This window comes from Lagopus leucura, unplaced genomic scaffold (assembly GCF_019238085.1).
Source record: "Lagopus leucura isolate 7727_CA_CO unplaced genomic scaffold, USGS_WTPT01 Super-Scaffold_100001, whole genome shotgun sequence".
NCBI lineage: Eukaryota > Metazoa > Chordata > Aves > Galliformes > Phasianidae > Lagopus > Lagopus leucura.
Window position 1 is genome coordinate 6,889,102 of NW_024962262.1, and position 22,689 is coordinate 6,911,790.

General features: G+C 41.9%; 1 protein-coding gene across 6 annotated transcripts in view; it reads right to left on the bottom strand.

Moving 5' to 3' along the window:
• The window catches only part of STARD13 (StAR related lipid transfer domain containing 13), a 300,978-nt gene that overhangs the window by 109,123 nt on the left and 169,166 nt on the right, over nt 1-22,689 (bottom strand). Inside the window, exon 1 of one of the 6 annotated variants that reach the window (XM_042866991.1) lies at nt 15,928-16,253. The exons of the other annotated variants lie outside the window; for them this stretch is intronic. Coding sequence (XP_042722925.1) covers nt 15,928-16,096 — 169 coding nt within the window. The 5' untranslated portion in view covers nt 16,097-16,253. Of the gene's footprint in view, nt 1-15,927; nt 16,254-22,689 lie in introns of those variants that run through there. 6 annotated transcript variants of the gene reach the window in all.

The window sequence follows — 22,689 nt, forward strand, 5'->3', positions numbered from 1 at the left end:
TGATGACCTCAGCATCTGTCACCTTGCTGCTGCAATGCCACCTTGTTAGCCAATTCCTCTGGAAAGAGCTTAGGAAATCTTAAGGTGAAACGCCACATGAAGTGATAGTGTTTTAGAACTTACGTACCTTCTGTGTGACTTTCTATTCTGGAGAGGCACCATGATCCACTGTACTTGAACACTGTGCTGGGAAACCCAGGGTTCTAATTCTACCTTTACCATGACCTTCTCATCCTCCATCAAAATAGCCGTGCTTTGTTGTGTCCAGCTTCTGGTTTTTAAAATGCAGCAACATCTACAGACCTCACACTACAGAGCTGCTACCAGCAGGGACCCACTTTCAAAGGGTGCACTCACTTTGTCAGTGAGGCTTACCTCAGGAGTTTAAAAGGGGTGGGGAGGAGGGTCAGGAACATTCAGAAAACACATCCTCAAAATCATGCTGTACTTGGAAAATACATAGCATTGCTTATAGTAAAAGGTAAGCATTGGCACTGCCGAAGTTTTCATCAGCCTAATGATTTCTGCTAGCCAGTGGGAACTTTTTCGAGTTATTGATGCGGTATGAAACATTCCAATTAAGAGGATACTTCAGGAAGTTTTTCTAGATGGAAAATCACAGTGGATTCCTTACAATCTAAAATCCTTGAGGCTCTTTTAGACCCAGACCTTTTAAGATAGTGCTTCAGAATTTCTTTCCTTTTTTTAACTTACTTTACTTTACTTACTTACATTAAAGCCATGAGTGGTGAAAACCAGTAAAACTTTCTCTGGCTAAGCTAAATCCTCCAGACCTATTATAAATAATAAAAAAGAAATCTTTTATGGCTTTGTAATGTTTATTAGAAAGAATAAAAAGTTTTCATATGCATTTGTTATCTGGGAATCTTTTTCCTATGCCAACAGAAATTGTGGCAGGCAACATAAAAAAGGGTAGGTAACAATAATATCTCTAGTTTTACTGTAAAGCCCTATTTTTGTAGGAATAAAGAACCATCTAGACTCATCTTCTTATGTGTACATTTCTCTGCAGCAGACCTGCACATACTTGCCCTTATTTATCCGAGTCATACTTGCAGTGCTGGAGAGGTAATGACAGTTTAAATACAAATTTCCATTGCCATTGACAGGAAAAAGACTCAGAAGTCAGGGTAAAAAGCTACTAATTCATGAGCTCTGCATATTTTTGGTGGTCTTTATCTACTACAGTAATAACAGCAGTGATCTGCCCGGTGTATTTCCTTACTCCATACCCAGCCCGCTGCTCAAATTCATGCATTTTTTCTATTTCTTTCCCTCTTCTGCTTATTTCAGATTTTCCTCCTTTGTTTTACATTTGATCTCAGTTGTGGCTTCTTCATCTGCTCTGCCGGGACAGCCCCATCTCACACTTCACATGAGAGGTTCCAGTACTGTGAAAGGTGGAACAGACCTGCCTTTCCTGTTATCTCACATCTTTCCTTTGCCCCATATTTTCTTGAACTCATCTGCACCTCCTCAGGCTGCTATAAAACAATTTAATTCAGATGGCACCAACTCTTGTACTTGACTGAACTGACTAGGCTGAGTATATGTTAGTAGCTTAGCTAAATCACACCCAAGCGAGTCTGCAAAGTAAGTGTACTTTCCTCCACTTTCATCATACTTCCCAATTTAGATGCTGCAGAGGAACTGCAGGTTAATTTTGTTCAATGAATTACAGAGACAACGAAAGTGTACTGAGATTGAGCATTACAGTTTTTACAGCACAGATTAGTGAAGTCTGAGGTCCTGGTTCAGTTCTCTGTGCTGATGTATGGTTTTTAATTTATACAGCACTGAAAATAAAAAGAGCGACAAGTGAGAAAGGTTTACCCTGGCATGAGCAAGAGCAAGAGCAGGAATGTAAACAAGATCTTGAACTTCAGGTAATTTATAGACATGGTGTTATGTCTGTGAATAAATAGAGGCAGACTGTAGGTGTAGAGGCATCTACAGGATGAGTGGAAAAAATTTGCAGCCTTGTAAAGCCAATTAGATATAAGGCAAAGAAAATTCACCATGAAGTTGGTCAAAGACCAACTGGAGTATCGAGTTCTAATATCCAATTGGAATATCAATCATTGTAGATAATTAGAAATAAACTCAGTGTGGCCCTTAGCAGCTTGATCCAGTTGCACAGTTACGAGCAGGAGCTAGATTCTTAGGTCTCATCCAACCTAACCTGTTCTGTGATTCTGTGAAGTCTTTGGTGTCAGTGCCCCAAAAGTTCTTGTTCATTGAAGTTTTGGAGGACTTCATAAACTTCATTGAAGCAGATTGTAATCATAGAATCATTAAAGTTGGAAAAGACCTCTAAGGTCTAACTGTCTACCTACCACCAATATTGCCCATTAAGCCATGTCCCTCAGTGCCACATTTACACATTTCTTAAACATCTCCATGGATGATGACTCCACCACCTCCCTGGGCAGCCTTTTCCCTCACCACTCTTTTTGAGAGGAAATTCTTCCTAACATCCAATCTGAACATCCCCTCGTACAAACTTCAGGCCATTCCCTCTTGCGCCAACCTCCACCTCGCTACAACCTCACTTCAAATCAGCAGTACTTGTTTCTGAACATCAGACTACAACCAGGTATGTTTCTTGCACTTTGGGATGCCCACGCACAGGTTATCTGACTGTAAACTAAGGTTTTTTGTTTCATCAAAAGGTTTTTTCTTTGCATTCCTGAGCAGTATAAATAGGGATCTGAATTCTGGTTTTACGAGATAAAAGAAAAGTATCCATTACAAAGCAGGGGTGAGGACAGTATATAATCATATTTACATCATTCTAGAGGCCACTGTCACCTGTGTCCTACTTAGAACTAGAACCTGAACTCTATTCTAGCTGCCATTTGATTAAAAACCAGACAGAGTGAAAACTCAAGTCCAAATGACAATGACCTTTTCAGTAAAACAAAACTATGTGGAGGCTGATGAATGTTTTTAATCCGTATTTAAGAACTCCTTAAAATGTCAGCTGTCCAGTTTGCTGAATATAACACTTTGTTCCAGTTTAAGCCTCAGAATAGAAAGTACCACATCTCAATCATTTATGTCAGCAGGAAGGGGCCTAACATTGCCTTAATGCCAACAACTAAACAAAACATTTTACAGATCACCTGACACTTTTTGTGCTTGCTATGCATCATAGGAAAAGTAGAAGAGATAACTGAAAGCAAGCAGCCACAAAGAACCAAATTCACTGCAAATCTTCCTCTGGAGTCGATGCAGATACACTAGCAAATAATCTACCATCTCCATACGTACTTCTGCAGAAGGCTGAAGCATAATTACTGTGTGTGGTGTACCAGATTCTGAAGAGAAGGTTAATGTTATAAAAAAAACAAACTCTCCTAAATTGCACAATAAACAAAATGACAGCATCTGATCTGAAAGCAGTTACTGCCATAAAGATCTCCACTTTGTCTAATAGATGGATTGCATATAAATGATAATAATGCCGTTTACATCAGCAAATTAATCTGTAACCTTTTTACGTGGTGAAGTTGCAGCAATTATTACTCCAAGTCAGAAAGACAAATTTTAAGCTTATACAAAGGCTAAAATCCTGACAACAGGAGCTTTGAGTTGTTAAAAAGAAATTAAAGGCACCACATTTCAATACTTTCGATTCCTGTTGCATGGCATTTGCCCTTCTTATGTGAAACATTGATTATGATTTTGTATGGTTTTATCACAGCTTAAACAATGACATGAACCTAAATTCAGTGTGAATGACATCAGTTGTTAACTATCTAACAAGAAATGATCATCACTATAAATCTATTTTACGTTTTACAATGATTGTTTAAGACAGCTGAGGCTCATACGAGCTGAAAGAGTATGTCAGCATACAGCAGCTGCCGATAATAACCAGCATGTGCTGGCAAGAGCCTTTTGTTTTCTGAAGGTAATTAAAACTTGCTATAGTTTTCCAGCTGCTACATAGTCAACAAGGAGTGCTCTTAAAAATGAGGGGAGTATTTCTGATTCACTCTAAAAGCATTGTGACCATCTCTACCAAACGTTTATGGAAAAACAATTATTCTACAATTTCAGTTTTTCATACATTTTCTACAAAATGACCTGTATGTCAGTAGTTTGGATCAAAAAGCTATTAACATCAGCTTCAAATGTTCAGGAGGAGAAAAGCACGGTAATAACAATCATTTTGCTGAACAATAAAACATAGCCATGCAACTGTTCACATCCTTACCCCTCAAATTTGGTATTATCTGTATCTGCTTTGTATTCTTAAAGCTGCAGTCACTCTTTATTGGAACCAGGACATTTTTTTTAAAAAAACATTCAATTCTCAGAATCAGTCAGCAGATAAAATGGAGGACTGTCAGTAGAGGAAATAAATGGCTCTGAGGAGCTACAATTAAAATGCCAGTAGTATTTCCTCACTAAAGCCTTAAGATGGGATGTTTCCAGGATTTCAGACTGCAGTTATCCTCCACTTCTTATAGAGAGTGAAGATCATCTTCTCTCTTGCCAGCAGCATGCAAAATGTAGGTCCTATGCCCAACTACAGTCCAAGATCAATGCAGAATTTGTCTTAACTACAAAGTGTTCTACAGGAGTGGTCCAAACCATGGCCTCCTAGAATAACGCAATTTAAAGTGTCTGTCATTTCTGATTAACATAGATCTATTAGGTTAATGTCAAGTAAGTAAATGCCTTCTTGAACAATCTTTGTGTGCTAAGTTATGAAAAAAGAATTGGTTTGTAGCAAAGCCTCTGATCTCAGGGCACGATTAGTCCAAAATACCCTTATCATCAAGGAAACAGAAAACATTCTAAAATTATTATCAGGACTATGATAAGGTATTATACCCTCTTTCTTCCACATCTCACACTTAGCTGGCTGCTGTTTGTAGAGCCTGCCCAGACAAGTACACTGTGAACAACTGTGGCCAGCAGGCTTAATTGGAGGTTATCAGAGAGTTAATGAATGAAGCTTTCTAAAGGTATGTCCACCAGCACCAGAAAGTGAAGATGAGAACTGTAAGAATAAAGCAAAGCAGAAGGGTGAAATTCCAGTTGTACAGGGCAAAATGCAGCACCTGTCAGACTGGCCAGAGAAAGGTCTCAGCTCTACTCCTGAATTATCTCTGGCTTTACTGAACCTATTGCAGAATAGACCTCTTCATGTACCAACGTAATGAATTTTATACTTATTCAAGTATTAATTTCTATATAAATCAAGCAAATGAGTACAGAATTGTGTTTGTTTTATATCTTTCATAGCTGACAAGACGATGTTGTATTACTGTGCCTGATACTCAGCAGTACACTCTGTGCTTGGGGGAGGGAAGAATGTTCTGAGTTGATCTAAGTTCCAGCAATGGTGAATTCTTTAAATCCTTGGACTTAAAATGCCTACTGCCCTCAGAGATCTCATTTTCAGGCTTATAAATAGGTGTATAAATTTATATAAATAACTATACATGTACAAAGGTAAGAGAGGTAAACGGTTAGACACAAACTGGTTGCTCAACTTCTTCATTACAGTCTAACCAAACTGCAGGCTAGCCCATGGGCTAGTGGTGGCAAGAGGTCCTGCTGTACGGCTTGGCTAACACGAAGACAACTGATCCATCCTAGGATGCTCTGATAATATGGTACCTATGAGATGAGGCTGAGAGAGCTATGTTTGTTCAGCCTGTAAAACAGAAAGGCTCCAGGGAGACCTCTGCGGTCTTCCAGTACCTAAAGGGGGGGGGGGGGCTACAGGAAAGCTAGAGAGGGACTTTTTCCCAGGGCCTGCAGTGAAAGGACAAGGGGTAATGATTTTAAACTAAAAGATTTAAATTAGATGTAAGGAAGAAATTATTCAGAGGGCAGTGAGGCACAGCTGCCCACAGAAGCAGTGGGTGCCCCATCTCTGCAGGTGCTCAAGGCCAGGCTGGATGGGGCCCTGGGCACCCTGAGCTGGTGGGAGGGAGGTGTCCCTGCCCATGGCCGGGGGTTGGAACTGGATGGTCTGTCAGGTCCTTTCCAGCCCAAACTGTTCTATCATTCTATGATCATCTGCTTTGTTAGTCTTAAAAGAGACTTCCAGGGCCTGAAAGTTGAGAAAATAAGGATTACTGACAAAAAAAAAAATAAAATAAAATAAATATTTTTTTTCTTTAACAGCTGCAATTGTTGTCTCTTAAACTTCAGAGGACAGAACTAATGAATTGATCATAACATAAGGGACCATTTGAGATAATAAGACTCTCAGCAAATAACGCTGCCATTATGTGTCAGTGAGCTGAAACGCTTATTATGCAGTTTAGCTGAAATTCAAAAGCACAAAGCATTGGACATGACTGGCAGCAGCAATGACTAAAAATACTTCAACATAAAAGGGATTTAAAATGTCACAGGAAATCTCTTCCTTAGAAAATTGGCGCTGCCCATGAATAGACCATTCTTGGCCTGAACAGATGAAACCCTGTGACTCGTGTGTGCTGGGTGTGCGTGAAGGCACCCCACTGCCTCCTGCACATCACTACGGCCCCATCCTGCATGGATAAAGGCAGAGCTCTGAGCTGAAATGGCCTCAGATAGCTGAATGAGCATCTCTAAAGCAATGAGAGCTGAGCATGACAGCCAGCTCTCATTTTCAAGGTGAGATGCTGAATGAGGAAAGGCTGCACTGCTGGCTGTGCATCACCAGTAGCACTGTTTGATGCATTGCTCAGGCAGTACTATGAAATGCAGCTTTTGCTGCAGTGGCTCTGGCTTTGGCAAGGAACATTCAATTTTAATGCAGAATCAGCAGCTTGAGTTATAAAGAGGTTTTGGACTACATATTTGGAATATCTCAGCCTGTTAATTTTGAAGGGACTTTTAAACCAGATATACACCAACAAATGCTTGCCAAATTTAAAGGAAAATAAAGCCCTTCTAACTTAGGCAAAGACTTAGGCAGACTGCCACTCTTAATGAAGTGAAACTGACAGAATGGCAGTTTTAAACATTCCTAGGAAAAACACGTAAATATAGCCGTAAAAATTAATAAGGGGAAAGTAAAAAGCCAAGGACTCACTGTCTCATCATCTGCGCCAAGCAGTTAACTTTTGGATTTTACATTATCCTCCTCAGATAAATGTTTGCAGGAAGAGAAAGCCATTATCTTTGAAGTTACAAAATGATTAGGTATTCAGCTGCTGCCATCAGATACAATTAAAGGCACAAAACAAAACTCGGATTCATCCCACAGAACATTTGTGTTCGACAAATATATTATGAAAAAGAGCCACACTGTGTGGCTATATGAGCCCTGTCCTGCCCGGATTCCTACTCCCATCCCAGCTTGAGACTAAAAATCACTAATAGATCCACCCTTTAGTGACTTGTGTGCGTCTCACACAAGCTCTGCAAATGCTAAGCTTGTATGATTTGAATCTTCACAGAGACTTCTCTGGTCTTCTTAAATCTTTGGTTCCTTCGCAAACATACATCACTAAAGGAAAGACAGCTCAATTCCTGTTTTTATTTGTTAAATAGCATCACCTGGCTCATGTCTGTGCTACGTGGGACCAGTTCGCTCTCCAATAAACCTGCTCAGTGTTGCACTAACTGAAGAAGGACAAAACAGAGTCAGGGAGTCTTGCCAGGAGCTTGGGGAAACATGGATAATCCACACAGAAGTAGCCCAAAGGATGCGCATAGTAAGGAATGCAACAATAGCACTTGGAGATCTAGAGGGAAAAAAAAGCCAAAGCACAAGTGCTGGAGGTTTGCAGAACCAGCAGTTCACCTGTACAGAAGTGTTAGATGAGGAAAACCTGTACTGTCATCCCACCTTCCAGACATATTCAACAACAAAAGTTGTATTGGAACCTTTAGAAAAACATCTTTCCTTAAAGAAAAGGTGTTGTATTTTCCAGCAAATGTGACTCCAAGAAGGAAGCTGAGAAATCCCACAGAAAGACGGTAGATTTGAGAGAGAAAGGGGGGGTGCTGGGTGGGGTAGTGAATAAAGAGGATAGGAGCAATAATTCAATCTAAGGATCTCACATTTTCTTACTGCTTTTTCCCGTAGTCCCATAATACGCCTGTGACAGAGATTAATAAACAAACATGGCACAACTGATAAAATAAACAAATGTGAGAAACAGCAGCAACTCATTAAAGAAGAAAAAGTCAGAATATCCTTTAGGCTGTTAGGACTGAACAAGAGAGGCAACAACAAACACAGATTTTGCTTCCAAATCCTGCAACCTTTACTCAAACAAACAGACCTTTCTCCAACCACAATCCTGTTAGAAGAGAGCACAATTATTGCCAAAGGCCTGCAATATCTAGCTCATTAAAACAATACCAGTTGACATTATTAGGATTTATTACTTTGCTCCTTTAGTACAGACAAATATTCATCAGAGTACATTGCAGAGCTGAGTCCTTCTTTGGCAAAGGACATCAAGTGGAAAGCAAAGTGTCTGGTATGCTCCAGCAAGACAGCTTCCACGCCTGGCAGATGGTATTTACTTAAGACATACTGCACAGCCCATATTTTAAACTAAGTTATTTCTCTGAGTTCACCTAACTTATCATAAGGACAGAAACTTGTGCTCGTCTGTGGGTGGATGTTAGCGACTCCCCAGTAACCTGAAGTGTTACGGAGCAATTTTCTTCTCCCAGTAGAATTTTCTTCCCCTCAGTAATAGATCAGAAGCGAAAAGCCACAACATGTTTCCAGACTGAGTCATGCACATGCTTTTCAGCTAAGCTCCTAAATTCTCTGAATCATGCTGTCTGTGTTTCACGGTTTTCTGAACGCCCTGCTCAAGGTGCTCCAGCCCTGCTGTCCCCCTGGGATGCTGTGGTGTAAAGCCTGGCTCTGGTCAGATCAGCTGATCTGCAGAACTGAATCTTAGGTGGGAAACTCAAAAGGTTTTTAAGCAAACAAAGTATGCACAAGAAGAGAGGAACCATTACTGCAGCTTAGTTTGATCTCCTGTTATCCCATAGGCCTCAGGATTTTAGCCAGTAATTGGTGCACGAAGATGAGGTTTTACTGACTTGCCCACATTCAACTATCTGTCTAATAAGAATAAATACGAAATGACACAACTAGCACAGCTGGATCATACAGGCCATAGATTTCAGTATTCCGCCTTTGAAAGCAGCCGTTACAAAGTGGAACAAACAAAACTACAATTGTTTAATAACCAAATTACAAGGGAGCTGGCTTTTAAGTCCCTTCAATTAGTGGCTTAGGCTCTAATCTAAATACACAGTATGTCTGATGTGAAACAGCTCATATAATTGTTTAAGTGCAACTAAAAGCCTGAAAATACTGTACAATACAGGTAAGATAAAAACAATGACTATGGCTAAGATGCTATCAACAACTTCATAGTGTTAGCAGTTGAACCAAACCAAACCAATAAAAAAAGCACATTAGAAAACATTACCTAAAGAAAAACATACTATCTTTCTAGAACTTAACATTGGTGAATTTTTTAATTAACATATTGCACTGGGCACAAATATTCCACTTTATTTTCAGGGCTTTATGTATAAATACAGGCATAAGAACCTCCCAGTAACAGAAGTTCTATGTTCAGGGTTTTTTTTATTAATCTATTTCTGTGAGCAATTTCTGTTTCACTTTTGCATTCTAGAGCATTTGATATATCCCAGTGATTTATCAGTTCTAAATTTAAACTAATTTATATATGTATATATATATAAATTTTCAGTACAGTAAGCATTCTTTTATAGAGTGTACATCTTACACTTATTGGATTAAAGGCCTTTTAACATTACTGGCTCCGATTACACAACAGGGGTAAATTGAAAATTAAAAATCTCCTCAGCCATCAATATAGCAGACATAGAGCAGCACATACAGCTGCTCATTTCATCATGAGCAATTTCAAAACAAAAATGTTTGATTTAGATTTCACCTCGGAAGAAATCCAGCTTTCAGTGAAATCAAGAGCAAAAGTCCCCCAGCTCAGAAGACGATCCAACATCTCCTCTGTTTAAACTGCTTGTGTCAGCACAAGTAGCCTGGCCACTCTATGGCTGTAGATTTGTGCCACACAGCATCACAGAATGGCTGGGAAGGGACCTCCAGAGGCCACCTAGTCCAACTCTGCTCCAGCAGGGACCCAGAGTACTGAAGTGCTCTTGGTGTTCAGAGGAAACCTCATGTGCTGCAGTTTGTGCCCACTGCCTCTGGTCCTGGCAGTGGCCACCACTGAGCAGAGCTCAGTGCTCTGTTCTCTTTGTACCCTCCTTCCAGGTGTTCATGGACACTGATGAGATTCCCCAAACATTCTCTTCTCCATGTGAAAGAGCCCCAGCTCTCACAGTCTTCCCTCACAGGAGTGGTTCTTGACATTTTCACAGTCCTTCGCTGGACTCTCTCCAGTATGCCCAGGTCCCCCTTGTACTGGGGAGCCCAGAACAGGACCCCACAGTGCCTGTTAGCAACGCTGCCTAATGCAGCCCAGGATACCATCATCCTTCTTTGACGGTCCCACTTCAACTTAGGATCCCTAGGTCCCCTTCTGCAGAGTTGCCTTCCAGCTGGGTAAGGCCAGAAGGAATTACTATAGTTCAGTTTGATCTCCTGTATGCCATAGGCCTCAGGATTTTAGCCGGCAATCGGTGCGTTATTTCTGATTATTTCTGCCTCAGCAAGTGCATGAACTTCCAATTTGTTCTAACTTTGGCCATGCCCCAGCTGAAGTCTGCAATGCAGCCCCACAGCAGAGGATGCTTCTCCTGGTAGGTCAGACCAGAAAAGTCCCTTCCTGCCTTCTACTTCCTCCTGCTGCATCTCTGAGAAGCAGCTTACCCACAGTTTCTGCTGTGAGTTACCCCAGGAGATCAAAAGGCAGGAAGGCCACTGCCATAGGTCAAAGACAACCCAAGTGGGGGGTTCGAATCATTGTAATAATGCTGAATCTCCTTGCTTCATCTTCTGGTTTCTTGGGTTCAGACAGTTAGGTTAACAGATGTAGAGGTAGGTGGCCAGCATCCAGAATGTTTGAGGTTGCCTGAACAACCACATTTTGGCCTCTTTGTATGTTTGAACAAAACCACATCTTTAATTACACAATCATATCCTGCTTCCAATCTCATGTGATGGACAGGTGCTCCCTACCTGTACACATACCCAGAATGTGATCAAGGACTTTTTAAACATAGCCTACAACATTTTGACACGTTGTAGTGACTTCAGGTTCTCATTATGAGTATTCTATAGGAATGCATTACAGCCATCTATTGCTGATAGTGTTTTCATTGACAGATAAAATTCGAAGTCACCTAAAACACAGATTTCACTCATATACCTCTGTAACACCTTCCACAGACTGGACACTACTCATGCTTAGAAAGGAGAAGAGTTAAACATGTTGAAGTCCAAAGGGAAGAATACAGATGAAATATAGGAAAAAGCATGTTTGTTTGTACTACTAATGCTTACTCAAACCAGACAAGCACAGGTGACATACAGTTACTATACTCACAGAAGTTCAAAACTGAACTTAAAACATACGAGAGTATAAAACATCTGCTGAGTGACGAACAGAGAGTTTGCCTTGAAAAGTTATAATATGCTTTGAGATTGTTCCATCAGAAGATCCTCTTAAACCGCTCTTGCCTTGGACATGAACTGAGACAAATAACAGAGCATTACTCACCGAGGGCAGGAATTTACTCACTGAGAAGTGAGATTCATCTTCTTTTTTTTTTTCTTTTTTTTCTTTTTACTAAAAGTGCAGTCTAACAAATTCCCCTGTAAATAAACTGAGAACTTTCTTTAACAGGGATGCCTGGATGTGCTGGGGCACAACGTGGCTTCCTTCACCTTGACTTATGCTGTACTTGAGCTGCACAGCCCCTGCTTTCAATACAATATTTTCAGATTATGGCCTTAATACTTCATTGCTTTTCACTTACAACTACTTCATATTTTCTGTTCTGGTCTGCATTTAGCCACATACTCTGAAAGAAAAAACAAGTTTGAGACTCATGTAAAATAAATTCTTGAAAGTCGCCACCTTATTTATTTAAAGTGAGCATGAGTAATCATTAATGAATTCTCATACTGCTACTACACACACAGTTTGAATAAATACCTCGGACCAAGCATGCTACACCCTGTTCCTTTACACTGAGACATGTGTCCCCTTCAGCATGGCAACTAACAGGCTTAGGGGGGAAATGAAATCATCACAAGATCACATTTGGAAATACATATTTAATATCAGACTGATAATTGCTGCTCACATTCATAGATCACCATGTAATTCCACCTCATGGAGTCAGAATGAACACGAACCAAATATTAACGACTTTCAAAGCATGATCTGACTAAAATAACAGTCCAGTTTATTTCATTTCTCTTATGGTGGATTTCTTTTTGGAAATGATTAAATAACAACATTCCTATAACGATTCATTGCATTTACTTCTAACAAACGCCAAAGGAAAACACAAAGGAAAGCAGGAAACCTCCTCAGCAGATGATTTTTTTTTAAAGAAGGAACAAAAACTGTAATATAGCAATATTTAGAATAGCACATGCCATTAATGACAGGAAAGCTACAAGTGCACAGAGCACTTGGTATCATTCTGCATTAGTGAAGCATGGAAGCTCTGACTGCCCTGTGCATTGCTTTATAAATCACTCCATTCACTAAGGAGAATTATCCCTGACGTAAGAACTTCAGTGCCTGCTATTGTGGGTGCCTCTGGTTTGAAATCCAGGAACTAAGAAATCGCTGCACAAGAAGCAGAGAGCAGGTATTCAAACAAGCCCCAAGGCAGCTTAGCACTTAAACACGTGGCAAGTCTCTTTCCAGCAAAGCAATTAAGCATGCAAGGCTTCACCGTTCCAAAGATATTGAAATGAAGACTGGATGTTTTTCTAAACATACACTCTACTTCAAACAGTGATTAACTGGGGAGGTGCTAGCAGAAGAATTAAGGTAGCAGGGCTCAAATACATTCTCTTAATGGCATCATCTGGCCTTAAAAAATGTGTGCAGTGATATATGAATGCAGGGAGATGGAAGAATGACTTACATGTTTTACTGAATGGGGCTACTGAGAGTTGGTTTGGGTTTTCATGTTGCATCTCCTAATTGAGTTTTCAACACATCCCTGTTCAGTTGCTCTTGGCACTGCACTGCTAACTAGCTGCACTTGTCAATTTGTAAAACTCACTGTTCTCCGAAGGGACAGGCTGAGAGCACATCACAGTCCTGCTCTGCCCACACATCAGCTCTTCTACTGACTTATGAAGGCTTGAAGAACTGCACATAGTGCCAGACCCACCAGGAGCAGCCCCAGTGTGCTTCAGCCTAAAGGAGGAAGCCCAGAGCAGGACAGACCAACCCAGGGAGGACTTGTAAGGGGCCTGTCAGTGTTTTGTCTAGAATTGGTGACTTGGATCTTGGATTTTATCCTGTGTAAACAGGAGGGTTGGGACTGAGTTCTAGTAGTTAGACTTAGCTTTCTTTAGTGTTGCTAGCACAGCTATTTTTACCAAAATTATTATTCATTACTTGGGGCACTGTGTACCTTGCATATGATTTTCCACCAGGCCTGTCTATTCCTGCATGTGGGCACACACACACATCAGCCCCTATCTGCACATTCAATGTCATTACTGCTAATGAACTGGCACAACCAACAGCAGACTGTCTCCGGTTTATTATCAATAAAAGAAGTGCATTCTTAAGAATCTGAAATACATAATTTTCTTTTGTGTGGGTACACGCTGAACTGCAATACAGATTACATCTCCAAGGCACTATACAAACCACAGAATCACAGTTGTAGGGGTTGCAAGGGACATCTGGAGATCACGGAGTCTGACCCCCACTGCTATAGAAGGTTCCCTACAGTAGCGAAGTGTTCGGGCAGGCTCTGAATATCTCCAGAGAAGGAGACTCCACCACGTCTCTGGGCAGCCTGTTCCAGTGCTCTTCAACATCAAAGTAAATATTGTTTTCCTTGCATCCAGGTGGAACTTCTTGTGTTCCAAGTTGTGCCCGTTGCCCTTGGCCCTGTCGCTGGGCACCACCTGGCCCCATCCCTAAAAAGCCTTGCCCATTAGATATTTACTGAGTGCTCATAAGATCCCCTCCCATGTAATTTCCCACTGCATTATGACAGGACATTATGGAAAGTTGTGGCAGATTCACCACATGCTGAGCAATCATACAACAAACTGCAAGCAGAAAAGCTACAACTCAGGAATTCCTCTCTGTCCCACCATGCTGCATCTTAAGCCATGGCAGTACTTACTGTCTTCATCTTCAATACTAACTGCAGGATCCAGCTACCTCTCCAATGCACCACGTAGCCAAGACTGCTTTAAATGACTCAATTTTTAGAGAACATGCACATCATACTTCAATTACAATCTCAACTCCAGCCTTTCCAGTCTGTCACCTAGCACTGGATTTTGAGAAGACCTGCACTATGGAACAGCTCTGGTCCTATAAGACCAAGAGAGAAAGCTATAGGGCACAGCAGGCAGAGGAGGCACATCGAACTACTTCATCAGTAGCTGCTTCTTGAAAATTAAGTTGGCTCTAATACCATGCCTAAAGCTATTCCAAATGAATTTGAGGAGAAATAAATTACCCTTCCTTTCCATTCAATCCCAGCTGTACACTGTGTACACAGAATGACATAATATCCTTCCTGAAATTAGAGCTGCAGTAAGGACCAGGATCCTTCAAACAGGACCAGTTCCTGAGATCGCGCTGCAAACAACTGCATTTTCCTAATTGCCACAGAAACTATCTTCTTCATCTTTTTTTAAAAGCTGGCCAAAGAAATACGTATTGTTTTCTTTATAAACACAATAAAGGTTTCATCACTATATCCCTGTACTTTCGCCAGAGTTTGACAGCCACAGCTACACACAATGTTACTTGAAAGCAACACTCAGAAATAGCCACTCTATGTGACTGCTGCGGCTCAGAAGCTCACACCAATTCCTTTAATATCTCCCAGATATAGACAGTGAATGATATTAACTCTCTGGCTGTCCCTCATTAGCAGAATCAACCATCTTTTGTGAATTGTCAAGAAACTACCTGAGAAACCATTATCTTCAGGATTTGTTTTGATGGCAAAGACATGGCATACTCTATATGTTGGATCACACCTACCTTGGAAAATGGCATTCTTTGAAAATGATGCTACCACATAATGAGTTTTTAATCTGGAAAAGTAGCTCAGTTTTGTTTTTTTTTTTTACCTTTGTTTTAAACATTCAGAAGATAATTCAAATTGTACATTCAGGCCAAAGGATTTGTCTTGAGGCCAATCTACATTTAGCTTCAGCATTGTAGATACTCATAAAAAATCAATACTCTGCAATGACCATCCAGATAAATGCATAAGCAATCACAGCAAGCCAAGTCAGCAATTATTTTTGAGGACATATGACAAGTTTCCTAATCCTCTGACAACTACACATGCTTATATCCAGAAGAGGTTACCCCACCTCCTCTCCCAGCTGCCCTGCTATGTTTCTACCTGACTGATCAGCTATTCTATCCATGCATTACAGCAGGTGGGATTTACCTGCAGCTCTCAGAGCTGAGGTATCGATGCCAGGGACTGCTGTGCCAGTTGGAAAAGCTGAACTTCAGCACCTAAAACTCCCTCTAGTTTATGATTAAAAGATAGCAGAGTTAAGTAGCTAAACAGGGATTAGCATTTGTCTCTCTGCCCGTATATGTGCATATGTGCAGAGTGTAGGAAAAACTAGCTATGAATGACTACCTCAAACTCTGACCCAAGGCAGATTAGTTCAGAGCAGAGAGAGGAAAAGAGGCAGGAAAATCTGAGGCATGAAAACACCTTCAGTTATGAAAGCGGGGACCTGGGGAGGGCTCCTGCCAGGCACTCACTCACCTTGCTGGATCTTGGTCAGGAGCTGCTGACGTGCAAGAATCCTGCTTGTCCTGTAGGGAGGGCGTCTCGCTGTCTGGTCAAACCACAGGTACATCTCCTGGCCTTCGGGTGACACTGAGTTTAGGTAGTAGCAGCCTGTGCCTGACGTCCTGGGCACCTGCTTCAACATCTCTGCTCCTTTAAAATCCGTTCTTCGCTTTCCTATGGCTACTCTAGATTATAATCAGGGTAATGAAAGGAGGGAGGTAACAAGCCCTTGGGAGCTGAAAAGAGCAAGCGCTTAATAAGAAAAAGGAGTGCCAAAAGCTACAACTCAGGATTCCTGATTCTCCCACATGATCTGCGAGGGCCAATCGCTCTGAGAGCAGCCCAGGGAAGTGCTGGGCTGACTTGCTGTCCTGCACTTACAGCCCCATGCCGTTCTGCCGGCTACAGCGGGCTTCTGCACTGCAAAGCGTGGCAGAACTGCACAGGGTGGCTTCGGGAAACAAATTTAAAAAGGCTTGAGGCATTTGGGAATACCTATTTTAGCCTGCAAAACGCCTTATTATGCAGGGCTGCGGAAAACCTTTTCCTCCTCCGTGCCGCACAGCTGGCGAGTCATCTCCTACAACGATGCCCTTACTCATTTTATAAAAATCACACCAGTGTTTGCCAAGGAAAAGTCAGCTTAGGGCTGGGCTGAGTCCCCTAAACCACACAGTACAAGGAGCACTGGAACAAATGAAGCCTTTCCAATTGAAAAAACAAACAAACACAGCAAAACAACAGAAACCCATAGCAGTAGGCACTCAGAGTTGGTAAACAAACCCCAAAATACTCAGTATCAGTGTTACCAAGAAGCAAAAGTGAAGGAGAGGGAGAGGAAGCTTGGTTATTCTGGCTCCTTAACGTAACTGTTTTTTAACACAGGGGCATCTGTTTTCATTCCATCCTACATATCAACCACAGAGCTTGCAAGACGCAGGTAGTCAATAGGAGTAAAAACATACAGAGTAACACCAAAAATGCCCTATTACTATGTCCAGCAATTAATTTTCCATTATATTTCAGACTACCAGTGTTTCGGCTCAGTGAGCATCCAGACTCAGCTAATCTCTCACAGATCTGCCAGTGTGCCCCGTGCCTGGGATGGTGCCCATAATGAGCACCACAGGCAGATGAGAAGCCGTACCATAGCCCTGGGCATAGATTTCACACCAGGAGCAGTTATTACCATTCACAGCCACCTGCAAGTCCTGTAGCTGCTGTCTCCAGCTCCAGATGTGGCTGTGAGTCTCTCTGAGATGCGAGGGGATGACTTCAAACCTAAGGCAACATGGAATGCAGGTTGGCATCCCCAGCAGGCTGCTGCTGGGAGCCATGGATCAGGGGCTGCCACCTGGAGAGGCAGGAGAGTTGCTCTGGTACAAGCAGAAGAGGGATGGTCACTGCTCCCACCCAGCTCCTCTACTGTGTTCTAAAGAGCAAATATCCCAGGGACTCCTGAATGACAATGATATGCACAGTATTTACCCAAAGAGACATTGCCATTATGTGGGGAAAATCTTATTTGATTAATCTACAGTTCTGTGATCTAATTTTGCTTATGAAATGCTGCTGCTGAAAAGCAATTATTAACTTTTCATAGTGCTCTGTTTAAATTTTCATAGGGATTCTTTTTCTCCTGGAAAACGCATAGACTTTGTCATCTGATGAGATTCCACTCGCAATATTTCCAGAAAGTCGCAACCAGTTTAATGGGGATTTAATGCTTCAAAAACCAGACCAAGGAAAAAAAAAAAAAAAAAAGCCTAAGCAAGAACAAGAGTATGGCACTGACTGGGGAACAAGTTTGCCAAGGGCTGAGCCCCAAGAGCCCAGCTGTATGTTATGGTAGGATATCAGACAGCGATGCACCCAGTCCCCCTCCCATGCATGATACAGGGCAGCCCCGAGCAGCACCTCTCATCTCAAGAGGGCAGAACACGAGACAAGGCCATGAATCTCCCTCCTTCCCACACACAAGGGTCAACCCCCAGTGTCAGACCTGCAAGGCTGCAGCAGGCAATGCTGCCTCCTCTGGGGCTGAATTCTTGGCTGTGATCCAGCCCTTACATAGTAGGCAAGTAAAACAAGAAGCAACAAGAGCTAGCTCCTCTTGGAACACTCATTTGAAAGCTCTTGTGATTGAGTTTGGGTACAGTGGAGGGAAGACACAGTTCTCATTTCACTTAACCCCATCTCCTTGCTTGGTGACTATCTGGTCACTCACCACGTATTTTCAAAACTGCATAAACATGTCATTCAAATGAGAAAACACCTCTGGAACATCAGTCTTTCAGATGAAAAGTACTAGAGAAGCATAAACTGTTAAAGCTTATATAAGAGAGCTAATGAATATTTCAGTTTCAATTTACAGACAGCTTCTGGAATATTTAATAGAGGAACACTGAAATTCATGCTAATGCGTCTCTCATAAAAGCATAAATAGATGAAAGCATCTGTGCATGGTTTACCAAGGCTGGAAGGGATGCATGAGACAGCTCCACGATGTCCCACAGACATGGGGTTCCTTGCGCTCGGATTAAATCTCCTGTTCTCACACAGTAATCAGTCACTTGATCTGGCTGCCGAGATCCATTTCCCTTTTATTGTTACTCATACTTATCTGGTTATAGCACATCTAAAATTAAATGGCAACGAGGTGGTTTCTCTTCAATTGAATGTACGAATGCTATGAGAACAGCACTGCTTCCCAACCCCAGTGTAGCGCAGGTGTTATTAACATTAATTACTTGGTGTTATAAGCCAGAAACTCTTGTTTTCAAGTCACAGAACAACAAAAAAAATGAAGCGTCTGACGTTAATGTGCTGATTTCTGAAGCTCCTATAATTTCGCAGGCAGAAGACAATCTCAATTGCTGGGTTTTGGCTAAAACATGAATATGCTACATGATTTCCTGCCTGTATCTGCATTTATAGATGCCTGCGCAGCTGCTAAGACATTGAAAGCAGATTATTCCTCATCAGATCTGGGAGGAGTCCTATCTGGGGAGCCCAAAGCTGTGTTTATTATAAGGGTTTCAGGTCTTTCTTGTGTTTTGAATCCTGTCATGGAGAGCAAGACATTTAAAAGCAGAACTTCAGGGCCTAAGTGTATTAATGTTTTATGTTTGAATGCAGATGTATGACTGAAAGCTCAACCAGTCCCAGGGGTACTCCAGATGCTTTCCCACACCCCTGCAGCACGCAGGGCTGCCAGCAGCTGAACTGGGGCTAAAAGAAATGAGCTCAGGTGACTTCCACATGGCTGAAAAGTGGGGTGGAGAAAGCACTGCACTGGAGAGCTGTCCAGTTGGAAATCCTGACCCTGAGATGCTCTGAAGGCAAGTCAGCTGCCGTGTGAACTTCTTGAGTTTTAAAAAATGAACATGGCCAAGCAAGGCATGAAGGACAGGCTTACAGGTACCTTTGATAAACTTCCAGCCAGGAAAACAGGCTTCTGAATAGTATGCTACATCACTTTGGTTCTGGTGTCCTAGTGCCAGCACCACGGGATTATGCATTTGCATTTTAAGACTCACATGTTCAGGGGATGGGCCCAGTACAAAACGTATCTCCCGATTATAAAAGCAGTAGGGTCCTGGACAGACTACTCACATAAGCCTCTGCGTTAATACAAGAAGCATGTTAGAAGATACACAAGCTTTGTGCAACAAGAATATATTAGAGGTATAACATCAATTTATAGCAATAAGGATGTGTGTAAAAAGTCAAGAAGATGAGGATCATGGCAAGGCAGTTGAAGCAATTCCGCATGTCAGCACTCCCTTGGAGGACCTCAGGGATGTCAAATCAATAAAATAAGCAGTAACAACTCCACAAGATGAAACAGGCTGCACCAGGGTCCTAAACGAGCTCAGATGTAAAACGATTGTGCTGTCACCCTGAGGGCCAGCTCCCTCATCAGAGGAGTGGAAATTAGTGATATGGTTTTCACACAGGGCCTTCCTGGGAATCTGGGGTGGGAGAACTTGAAGAAACTGTAAAAAGAACAGAATTACTAACTGCCAATAATTTGATACAAGGCAGAAAATTCAGCACTTTTTGTAGCGTTAAGTCAAGGCCAAAATCTGCGGAGGGATTTTAAAGCAATTTGGTTGTTCTCCTGGCTTTTGATTTTGCAAAAGGCTCCACCAGGAGGACCCACTAAGAGATCATAAAGAAGCTTACAGTCAGGGACAGAAAGGAAACAGCCACTTGTGGCTCAATGGCTGCTTAAAGACTGGAAACAAAGGTGGCAATAAGTATGTGTTTTTACAGCGGGGCAGCGTTCCTGCAGACTCCTCCAGAAACTGCACTGCACTGGAATGAGGTCTGTCCAATATCCATACATCCACCATCCGTGCATCCATTATCCACACATTCATTATTCACACATCCATACAGGAATTTCTAAAGGGACTAACTTGAGAGGTGGCAAAATGCTCAATCAGTCTGGAAGTCAAAGCAGAAACTAGTTGGAAGCACTGAAGGTTCTTATGATATTGATTAAGAAGGCATTAAAACTGCAGCTTTTAAGCGCTGATAAATGTACCAGGGAAAAACACCCTACAGGTACACAATGCACAGCACGTAATGATGGGATTTAACAGAGCTATTATCACTGAGGAAATAGATTTTGGACAGGTTTATGAAAATCCAATACAAGTGCTCAGCAGGAAGCAAAAAAGCAAAGAGGATTTTAAGATTTTTAGAAAAGTAATTGAGAGCAAAACAATAAACATCGTTACATCTTTATAAAGGTCTGCCCACAGCTTGGTAATTCTGTGGTCTCTTATTGTAGTGAGTGAAGTGGGAAATATAAAGCAAAACGTTCATGGGGCAGATTCAAAGCAAATGAACAGAATTTCTTTCAGCTGAAAAATTGTTCTTCAATATTTCTTTATTTTATGCAAAGCTGAACTCTAGAAGTCACTGTGAGGGAATGCTGCAGCTGCCAGAAGATGGAAGACTTCAAAAAGACATCAGGTAAATTCCTGCAAGAAGCCAACAGGGGCTGTTCCACACAGAACTCCAGCTGGAGGCTCAGGAGGTCCCTGAACCACAGTAACCGGGGTTGGACACCTAGCACACATAGTATTGCTGCACGCTTAGCTGCCATTACATTTTTCCCAAAATAGCTGTGACTGTGAACTAACTGCACTGCTACTTCATAAATGCATCAGAATAAGCATTGCTGTGGTCTGTGGCTGCAGGATGGCCCAGCCATTACCATCCTATGCCTTCTTGTCCCATGTGCCATGCCATTTGGTGTCCCTGTGCCATGCCCATCAGCGCCCCTGTGCTGTCCCAGTTGGTGTCTCTGTGCCATTCCAGTCAGTGTCCCTGTCCTTGTTGCTCGATGTCCTTGTGCTATACCATCTGTACCATGCCCATTGGCATCCCTCTGCCATGCCTGCTGGCCACTGTGCAGTCTCAGGGATGTGATCTCCTTGTCCCCTTGGCTCTCCCATGAGACTGGAGGGCATGGGGTGCTCCTGGGCTCATGCAAGCAGGTGATTGTCCATGTCTGGCTACTAATTTAGGAACTATGGTTTCACTCCTACTCACTTTTAAACATCCTATTTTTTCTCAGTCAAACCACACCAGTCTGTGAATATAGGCTAAGGCTTCACTGGCCTTAGCTGAACTAGAATCCCACAGTGCAAAGTCCCTGAAGATGGTGTTTCTCAATTAATAATAATAATAATAATAATAATAAAGCTGGATAATAAAGAGAATTCAAAAGAGAGGTCAAGAGAGAGGAAGACATGTCAGGTGACAGGCTTCTTCCATTGCATTTGGATAGCACTGTCAGGAGAATGAGCTAGAAGTAGTTTCCGTACCCTCAGTGTAATTCCATTCACTAAACCCATACACAAGACAAATTGCTAAAACCAAACCCACAGGAACCGTGTGAACATATTTAAGCAGTGGTGGGCTAGCACACATCCTATCTTCCCAACTCACTTACAAAGTGTTTGGATAACACAGTGATAACGTAAGAAAGTGTTCAGATAAACTTACTTTCTTATGTTATCCAAATACGCTGCAAATCCCTACGCAGCCCTACTGCTGGTGTCACTGAACTGTGGGCAAACATTCCTATGGCAGCACAAGGCTCATGCCTGCACCAACTTCATGGGAGGCCTCCGATATTTATTTTCCTTTCAAAAGGAGTCCAGGAGGATCACAGGGTAACAAAAGAGAGAAGTTGCACATTTTGAGCTGGTCTTGAGACTTTTTTTTTTTGGTCTGTGCCAGAGAGGGAATGCCCTCAAGTTAAGTTTTGACCCACAAAAAACCAACAATGCAATATAACCTAAAAACACAATGCGTAATAAAATAGCACCTGGCAACACTATTTCAAACACAGCAGCATGGGACTGCTGCATGGGAACATGAAGGTTATTCTGGCCAGAAATGCTGAATATTTAATACACGACTTCACTCTGGGGTCCAGTGAGGAAGGCTGACCTGAGGGTGAGGGCCAGGGCTGCCTGGCTATGGCCTGTTGTGAGGGAAGTTGTATAGCCCGTTTCTGCACCAATTTCCTAACCAATAACAGTAATTATGGTATTATATGTTAAAAAAAAAAAAAAAGGAAATATAAGTTCGTAAGCAGGTTCATTTTCCTTATGAGCAATAAAAATGGGTTCCTTCAGACGAGATACTTACTGCCTAAACCTGGACCAGGATTTCCCAATACACCTTTAAAGACATGCTATCAGGTATTAC